General features: G+C 44.2%; 1 protein-coding gene across 1 annotated transcript; it reads left to right on the top strand.

Moving 5' to 3' along the window:
* The first annotated feature begins 1,780 nt into the window (after positions 1–1,780).
* LOC134172184 (uncharacterized) lies at positions 1,781–4,334 on the top strand. The gene is made up of 2 exons (XM_062635081.1): positions 1,781–2,088; positions 3,939–4,334. Exons 1-2 carry the CDS (start codon positions 1,879–1,881, stop codon positions 4,332–4,334), a joined length of 606 nt encoding a protein of 201 aa, XP_062491065.1. The 5' UTR covers positions 1,781–1,878.
* Positions 4,335–9,905: the final 5,571 nt, after the last annotated feature.

Genomic DNA, 9,905 nt, shown 5'->3' on the forward strand with positions numbered 1-9,905 from the left:
CATCCATCCATCCATCCATCTATTTCTCCTAAATGGGGCCAGGAAAGTCTTTCAGGGGAAAATTTGATGCCAAGAAACCATGTTAACGCTTTGCTAATTTTTCTCAGGTACTCCCAGCAAGGCCACACTGTGCTTATGTTAAGGTATCACTATGTATACAACAGCAATGCAAATAATCAGGGCTGCATGAGAGGGATGACTCACAGTTCTATTTGTCAGCATCGTGACATCCCTGCATGTAACCTGTTACCATCAGATCAGCCTCATATCCGAATCTGTGTGTGGCTCAGAGCTGTGGCCACAGACCCTGGTCTGTGATAACACCAGGGTGTGTGTAGCTGAAATGGTCACTCACACTGAGAGTGTTGCTGTGTGCCTGAGAACTGATTTGCCCCCAAATAAAGCAGTGTCAGAGGCAGAGCTGGTAGAACACGTGGTGTTGCACCTTTGCCTTTGGATAGTGAAGGGCTGGATTTAACTGTTTACGTGAGATCCTTACTTATGCCTGACGTGCTTTTACCCCGTGACCAGGTGAGTGTTGCTGTTGAGGCTTCTGCCCTCAGCCTGCCAAGCTGTCATCTGCCACACAGTCCAAAACACTAACCTGAATCCAGATGATGGTCTCATGGATAAGATCCAAAGCTCTTTAAAGCTCGTGGTCATTGCTCTGAATGCGTGCATGGAGATATTTATGGATACTCTGGATGGATATGGATTTCTAGCTCATCAGAGCAGCCAGAAGTATTTGCAAGCACATACTTGGAACATGAAAATACTTATGGATACCTTGAATAAGCCCTGGAGCTTGAGGGGGTTGTAAACCCCCTCTGTCTACCTTCCACAGGCACCAGTGAGAATAGCAATTACTCCATGGAGTAATCCATATGATGGAAAAGAGGCAGTTCTTCCCTCAGTGCCAATGCTCTGCATTGCAAACAGGCCACAGTGGGGCCGTGGATGGAGGTGCCTCCCTCCAAATGGTAGGAGATGCCCGCTGTCACTTTGGACTATAAGGAGCTCCGTGCTGCCAAAGTTTGTGATGAACCAGCTATTGCAACTTCATACATCTCTCTGCATCTAGCAGATGATACCACTAATGTATCGCCAAATCAAAACCATGGAGCTGTTCCCCTGGCTGCCCTTCATCCATGATGTGTAGGTTGAAGCTGCTCAGGGCAGCGATTGCTTCTTACTGTGAGCGTTTTCACAGCTTTGGCTAACAGGGCTCTCGCTCTCACCGTGGCCTCTTGCCAAATCTGCCCTGGTGCCAGGCTGTCTGAAGGCAGTTTGGATCTCTCAGCTCTCCAGGGCTGTAGCCCATCTCCAACCGCACTGAAGAAGCCTTTTGCTATAGGATTTCTTGGAAGGCTGTTTTATTACAGCTTATTGCACTGTGTTTCTTGACCTATTGGTTAACGGTGTTTCCCTTTGCCCCGCTGAGCAGCAGCCCTTAATGCTCTGCTGTCAGGGATCTCTAATCAGATCTGCTGCTCCGACGTGAGCCGAGTGTTGGTCTCCTCTAATTGCCACTGCATCAGCAATCACATTAAGCTGAGGTGACCACAAGAAACCTGCAAATTCCCCCCTCACCTGAGCCCTTTGTGTTCATGGTTTGGGTTTACCGACTCTCTAAAGAGCTTTCAGAGGATAAAAGCAGCATTAGTGCTGTGTGGGCTCCAGACCTTGGGGAAGGCACCGCTTGCCTGTGATGTCTAAGAAGCAAGAGCTGTACCGCTGTTAGACTGCTGTGTCTGCTGCCAGTCGGTACCACAGTTGCCAAGGGGCTCTCTGGTATGAGATTATGCACTAGAGGAGAATGAGAAGAGAGAATTCTCCTGGAATAGACATCGCTTCCCAACTCTTCTGGATCGTGCTGGAATGGAGGGACCTGCCTCCAAGATGTGCCTGCGAACTTGCTGTGTAAAAGGCTATAAACCACTCCGATTCATTGAAAACCCACCTGAGCTGCGACAGTCCCATCTCTCCAGGAGCTGCTCTTGCAGGATGGTGAAACAAAGGAGATCAAACAGTATTAGCATGTGCATTTTGCCCATCATCCCCGAATATCCAGGCTTCCAGGACATTAAGGTTTGTATGCAAAATCTCCCTTTGCAGTATATGATAGCTACTACCTATTCTTCTACTAGAGTGATAATTCCCCAACTCCTGGTAAGTTGATGTTTGATATGATAAGAAGTTTTGGGCTGTGTTTTGGGATATAAAATCTTGACGTGATGGACTTTTATTCTGCTACATTAAGATGATTGCTAATTTTTCAGTTATTTTTATATGTGTGAATATATATTTTAACATATATTTTAAGTTATATATACAAGACTGTTGATTTTTAAGCCAGTTAAAAACATTTGAGGTAGGAAAGAGAGACTACCTAGCAGCCAAGTTTTAGTGTTCTTCAATTGCCCACCTTATTCCAACCACTCTAGGCAGGGATATTAGATTTGCTGGGTCCCTTCCAGAATGAAGTGTGATGGAATAGTGGGAGATCAAAACTTGATTACTTTTCAGTTTACATGGCATGTCCAACCCCCCTGTTTCTCCTTTGGGCTCAATGTTTTTCATTCATTACTAGGAGGCACCATGCCAAATGCTGATGATGGAGTGCCCTACTGAGACATTGCTGGGCTCTCAAACCAGATTTGTGGCTGGACCCTTTGCAAGTATCTAGGCTTCATTAGTAATTGTCAAAAACTGCATGAATGATGGCTCTTTATTATACCAAAGGCATTGACAGGCATAATAAATGATTGCAAAGTCTTCTGTGGTCCCGCTGTGGCTGTCATCTACATACAGTGGAGTCTTTATTGATTCGAAACAGCAAGTAATATAAAACAGTTCTTCAGGCTGAACTGCCAAGGTTTCTCAGAGAACAAGCCATGGTGCAGTGTAAGTTGGTGTACAGAAACCAGTGCAATACCTGGGAGAAGGAGGAAATGGTCAAGCAGGAACTTTGAAAGCCCAGGGGAGATTTAACTGTGAACATAGAAAGGCAGCCTTTTACACAGTGCATCTCTAGCCGTGTTTTCTCTGCAGTCAATAAAAGGACCCAAAGCATGGATGTTCCCCTGAAATCAACCCAAAGACCCCCACCTTGGTGTCAGCGGGGGCTGGATCAGGTCTTTTTTTGACTGTTAAAGCAGCTCAAGCATTAATTTGGTGAGCTAGAAAGGAGATAGGCACCATACAGTGGGAAAGGAGGAGAAAACTCTATGCACACTATGCTATGCTGTGGGTTATAAGGAAGAAGCTCTTCCCTGTGAGGGTGCTGAGGCGCTGGCACAGGGTGCCCAGAGAAGCTGTGGCTGCCCCATCCCTGGCAGTGTTCAAGGGCAGGTTGGACACAGGGGCTTGGAGCAAGCTGCTCTAGTAGAAGGTGTCCCTGCCTGTGGCAGGGGTTGGAACTGGATGAGCTTTAAGGTCCCTTCCAAGCCAAACCAGTCTGGGGTTCTGTGATTCTCTGGGGATAATAATGATAAATGTCATAGTTTGAAGATGTAGAAATATATTTTATGTGAACATTGAGGTTCTTATCATAATAGAGCTCCAGGGTAATGAGATTTGAAAAGGATAAACCTGAAGCTCTGTTCATACAGGCAGGTGAGAGATTCTTTCAGAAAAGCAGGTTTACAGAGAGGCCACACAAAACTGTTACAGCCCATCAGAGCCAGTGGGAGGTGAAAACGCTCAGCATTGTTTAAGCTCAGCCCAGGAGACTTCTGTTCTGGAAAGGGATTGGTACCAAGCTGCTGGATCCTCATGGAATTTGGATTAAAACCCCAAAACCTTCCCTAACAGCCTTTTGCTGTATGGGATCATGAATGTAAGATCCTTTTGCTACTTATGACAGCACACTGTAATTTAGATTCCCTTCTCTGTTCTGCCTCTAACCCTGCTTCTCCCTCCCCACCTATTTTAAACAGTTACCAAGACATTACTCCGAAACTCCAGCCTTCAACCGGCTTTTCCAGGACTTGAAAAGAGGAAAGAGCTCCTCATCCCAGCTCCATAATATTCCAAACAGAGCTCTCTTAGTCCATTGTGTGGGGAGCTCTTCAAGAGCCGGCTTGAAAGGCCACCTGCCAACCAGCAGTGGCTTCCACGACAAACCACTGCAAGAGTACTTCAGTGAGAGGCTGATGGAGCTCAGGAACTACGAAAGCAAGAGGTCGAGCAGGAAGGCAAAAGCATTTGCTGGTGAGAACCAGAGCCCCTTCCTCATGCACAGAGGATGCCGACGCAGAAGCAGTTGCAGTGCTGTGGTAATGCTGGGGCATGGGAAGCAGAGGGAGGAGCAGATCAAGGCAACCAAACTGTGATTGAGGGTAAAGACCAAGAGGAAAGCCAGGATGCCCGGACCTCTACAAGGGTGACTTCCTGGACACTCTGACAATGCACATCACTGCTCCCCTAGAAGCATTTGTGCAAAAGCAGTGATACTGGAGCTGGTTACAGCTTATTGTGCAGTGCTGAAAGCCAGGAAGAACTGTTCCTGCTCAGCACCACTCTGACTGAAGTAGTTCACGTGTGTCAGCCCACTCTGGCACAGAAATGTGCTTGTTTGAGGGTGAAAATGTTCTCTCACCTTGTGTTCCTGGTTGGCATTACATGGATTTGTTTCCAGTTATTTTCTGCAAAGAATCAGTATAATTGAGACATAGTTGGGACTTACTATATAGAGAGCAGTGTTCTAAATACATGCACATATTAGTTGAATCCATAGAATCCCAGACTGATTTGGGTTGGAAGGACCTTAAAGCTCATCCAGTTCCAACCCCTGCCATGGGCAGGGACACCTTCCACTAGAGCAGCTTGCTCCAAGACCCATCCAACCTGGCCTTGAGCACTTAAATGTTGAAGAATTCTTAAGTTGCCTTAAGAAAAAGGTGATCAACATCAGAGGAGCAGCTTGAGCTCTTACTTTGCACTTTGTATCAGTTCATCTGAAGAAAGACTCTTGTGCTCTGCCCCGTTACCATGCTTGGTTTAAGCTTCTTGGTTTTATCATGTCACTTTGGACCAGCTCATTTCTGGTGATGACTTGCACAGATGTAAATCATTGATAAGAAGTGATTGATTTTCAATCATTGCCACGTGTAGTCACCAGGTGGATCATTTGAAGTATCTGATGCATGAAGAAGCAAACACAGACATTAAGTTTTATTTTTCAATATGAATAGCCATTCTGGTTTCATTTGCAGGTTCAGAAACCTTTGACTTAAACACCACTATGAGGGCAAGAGTTAAACATGCCATATTTAAGTGAGAATGATGGAATTACAGAGGGAAGAAGGCTCCTTCCCTCTTTCCTAGTGTAAATATGAGAACAACATAGCAAATGCCTCATGTAATCTAACTCAATCAGTGTTTATCATGGTTATCTAAGTATACAGTGTCAGCTGCAGCTGAATCTTTTTATTATGTGAAATGTCAATGTTTAATTCCACAGTACACTGACTCTTAGACCCAAAGCAGGGCAATTTTAAGCTTCCAGAAAGAGCTACTACTGCCTGTGGTATCATCAGCAATAAATTCTTCATTAGTGTTGGCTTGAATTGATGTTCTCTCTGTGCTTTCAGACGTGTTTTAATGGGAGTTCACAAGTAAGCCATCCTCCTGGCTAGACCTCATCCCTTCCAGTGCTGACTTCTCTCCATCACTTTTAGCTCCTCGTTCTTCCCATTTCCTGAGCCCGGGTGAAACTTGCCCAAGGTGTGTCTTGTCCCCTCTGCAGCTCGTGCTTTACCTCTTCCCAATACTTACCCGTTTGCAGAAATGTTTCCTCTAGTGCTCCTGGGCCTCGTAGTTCTCGCTTTCAGAGTGCGTGAGTGAATATATGCAGAGAGGAGAGGGCGGATTGAGGAACCTCTCACATCCCTCCTACCAGTCCCCTGAGGAAACAAACAAGTGTTTCCTCCCAAAAAGGGGAGGAAAACAGGCAAGATTCATTCCACATCCCTTCCCCAATCCTGGGATCAATAGGATCTAATGGAACCGAGATGGGATACTGAGAGCTGAGTCCTTTGTCTATGGGAGAAAGCATTGTGTGCCGAGGCTAAGTGACTTTTCCAGAACTCACAACTGCCAATGGAGGGAGCAGCCAATTGGGTGAGATTTTCCCCGAAGGGAAATATGTTTTTAGAGTTAACTGGAAGTCTGAAACACACCATGTATTAGCAGATGCCACAGAAGGGGATCCATCTGGATTTCATTGTAAATCTGCCAGAGGTTACTTTCTCCTCTAGGAGTGAATGCATAACAGTATTATGTGAGGGCATAATAATAACAGTGCAAGGGAACAATATTAATGGAACACAGGCAATCTTCATTCTTTCTTTTCTTGCCCATATGGTTTTGTGCCCTCCAATGTGTGCTTTTGAAGTTTAGCTTTGCAAGTGCCTTCCCACCTACAGGCTCTGTACAAAAGGCAAATGCCTGTCTTTTTGCTCTTGACGTTTTAATCATTATCACACTGCAATGACCCCGCATTAGCAGGTGTGGAGCATCCTAAGCCTCTCTGCAGACCCCTGCCGTATAAGCTAACAGAGGTACATGGAGCCTTGCTCTCTTATGGTGCTAGTGAGGTTTGATTACAGCAGAGGAGCAAACTTCCCTCGGATTAAGAAAAAATTTAATATTGAGAAGTTGTAAGTAAAAAAAACCCAGAAAATCAGGTAAAATTTACCCAATGGGCTAAATGGTCAAATGGGCAATGCAAGCTACTCAGCCTCTACGGCAGAGTTACTCTTCTCCACCCCAGACAAGTTGGAGCAATGATTTTTATAGTCCCTATTTTACCTTTTCCTTTTCCTGTACACCAAACACGAAACAGAACCACGAAACACAACAGATTAGGCTCTTACTTGGCAGGAACTTGCATTGTCTCCTCCCCCAGAAGCATCCCATAGACCTGCAATTGCAAAGCCAGGCCCATTTATGGCGTTTTTCATCTGCAAAGCACCCTCAGGGATTAAAAAAGTTGAAGTGCGTTGTTATTAATTGGAGTTCCTTCAAAACAGTGCAATGATTCTCCTGGGAGAAGCTGCACATCTCGTGCCAGAGATAGTGGAAAAGTCGAAGGAAGATTACATCTCCCAAGAGGGACCGTATCTAGATGTCGCAGCACAGAAAGGACATCGAGGTACAAAACCACCAAGAGCTGTTAGAGAAGGAGTAAAATCTCATCTCACGTCCTCTCAGATTGTTAAAATACCATGAAAAAGGGCTTGGCTTTATTTGGAAAGTGATGATGCCCATTGACCTGCACTTCTGTAGCCTGTTACCTTAGGTTTTACTGAGCTCAACTGTTGGACGTAGCTGCTGCTTTCATGCTGATGATCTGTTTTCACAGTGTTCTTTCATGAAACTCGATGCAAACACTGTTTGCCATTAGCAAGCTCATAAAAATACGCTTTATGCCTCTTTGAAAAAGTATTCCTTCTCCTCTTAAAGAAGAAGCACTGCACCACGTCCCCCCTGGTGGTTTTGCAGCTACTCTTTGTTTTAGCTCTTTCTGTATGGAATACTCGAGCACGCTCGGTCGCTGTTGTTGTTTCCTTCTCTAAACACTTTCCCTCTGCCTAATTGGAGCTTAGGCCAAGTACTCTCTAGGGCCTCATAAATCAGACTTAACAAACAGTTCATGTCTTCTGAAGCCTGCGTCCCTGCTAGTGATTTCATCATCCTTTCCTCAGACTTACTTTTCAGGTCATAAATGTTGTGTTGGCTGACAGTTTGCAGTGCAGAGCAAGGCTGGGGATGTGAGGATGGGAGGCATCTCAGAGGGAAACACAACCTGCTTTCAGACGAGCATCTGAACCTCCACAAAGTGAGATACAACCTCAGCCTGGTTTTCAGTTCCCTCAGTCTCTGAGGATGTGATGGGACAGAGCATACAAAAGGCTATTATACTAAAAGGCATCTAGCAAGATACGGGCAGCATCCCACCTCACTGTGATCATCTCCAGGATCGCAAGGACTTGAGGAAGCTCTGTTTGGTTACATGCATCATTAAAGCAAAATGTATAGTTTTCATGTATTTAAATTAAGGAATTTATTAAAAAAAAAAAAAAGCCCCAAAAACAATCAAAACAGTGGTTTGATCTAGATACAGCAGCACTGTGACATTACTAGGACATTATGTACGAAGAATCCAAGCAGCCATAGAACACAGAAGCCTTTATCTTCAGTAACAATCTCAAAATGAAACTAGCTTCATCAAACAATGTTAAAGATCTCTCTGGAAAGAGAAACAAAACCAAACAGACCCTCCCCACCCCAACCCCCTTGGATACTAGGATGATTTGTTTTTTGTACAATACCAACAGCCACTAGCTCTTCTAATTGAGAACACTTGCTTTGATTTATTACAAAAATGATCTGTTGACTCAGTTATGAAAGACGACTTTTAAACATTGCTTCTGAAGTGTCTGCTCCTCTTATAGACTACAGTATTAGAAGTGCTTAAAAACATTGAATCCTGGATATGCTCTTGAAATTCAATCAGAAGGATATTCCATGTGTGTCTATATACCAAATATGATTTTTCCTTTTTAAAGCAGGTGAAAAGACTAACCCTAACATGAAACCGCGGGTTTACAATTCAATTATTAGTCAGATATGGGCAACCACATGATAGTTCATGAAATCTTTAGGTCTATCTACATTTGCTCAGAAACACAAAATAAAGTTTTTACAGCTTTCACCTTCAAAAGGCTAAAATGTTCAGTCTTTTAGAAGAGTGTCCAGTGTTTAAAAGAAATGCAATTGAGGGAGACCGCGTTCGATACACATGAAACATAACTCATTTGAGCTTGCTGTTAAACAGATCTAACAGCCGCGTGCGGGGTGATGAGAAAGGAAAACACATTTGTCATCCAGCCACTACCTGAAATGTTTCTTCTCTGGGAGTGAATCTTCTCTGCAGGACCACTAATTCTCCAGAAAGCCTGGAGCTTCCCTTCGGAGCCCGTTGATTCCAGGCATGTGGTTGCCTCTTTTGTTTCCAGAGCTGGGCAGTGAGTTGACCCAAGGTTTGCCACGGATGTGCCTTCGCACAGCGTTTCACTTAGTGACTACCTAGGGATGTGTTTGCAGGCCTGGCCAAAACAGTGTTATTTTGTTTCCTTCCTCCTAACTATTGATTTCCAACGTAACAAAAAGAGGAGGTGCTTGTGTGAATGCCACGATTGCTAGCTAGCTCTTAAGTTAGAAATGAATACTTTAACATTTGCACTGTCGCCTCATCTTCTGTTGGAGATGTCATACAGAAGGCAGCGCATTCTGTTTCAGTATCTCTAAGGAGTTAATACAAGCCAATAATAAACGAAGAGCCTGACTTTACAAGTCATCGCCCTACTCATGTAAATAAGAGCAGCTATATTAAGCCTATTTCACTCAAATAATAATAGAAAGAGTTGATATTGATTTGTTTTATGCACAGACACCAAAGTGCTTTCCATTGATGGACAGAGAGCATCCCTTTGTGTTTAAGAATGGGAGAACTACATTGCACAGAGGTTTGCCCAAAGCAATGAAGAAAAACATGGGCGGAATAGGAATACAAACCACCACTTCTGGCTCCAGTACATAAACCAAGGAGAATACATATGTGCCAGCAGTAATACTCATTTTAGTGAATAGACAGCAATCTGTTTCAAACTGTTTCTTTCATAAAGCCCATTTGACAGTACACTGGCTTAGCTGATCCAACTGCAGCAGCTTGTATTTGTATTTTCAGAGACATTTGGGGGAGGTGAGCATGTAATACTGTAGCACGCTGTTGGCTTTTGCCTTCTTTGGTGGTTTCCCTAAAGAAAATAACTTGCCAAATTCTCTGAGCCAGTTAATTTGTCTTTTTGCAGTTAAGGACAGAAAGCTATGACCAGCCA

The sequence above is a fragment of the Pezoporus occidentalis genome, unplaced genomic scaffold (assembly GCF_034315485.1).
Source record: "Pezoporus occidentalis ecotype Australia unplaced genomic scaffold, CSIRO_AGI_Poc_V1 ctg45, whole genome shotgun sequence".
NCBI classification, from domain to species: Eukaryota; Metazoa; Chordata; class Aves; order Psittaciformes; family Psittacidae; genus Pezoporus; species Pezoporus occidentalis.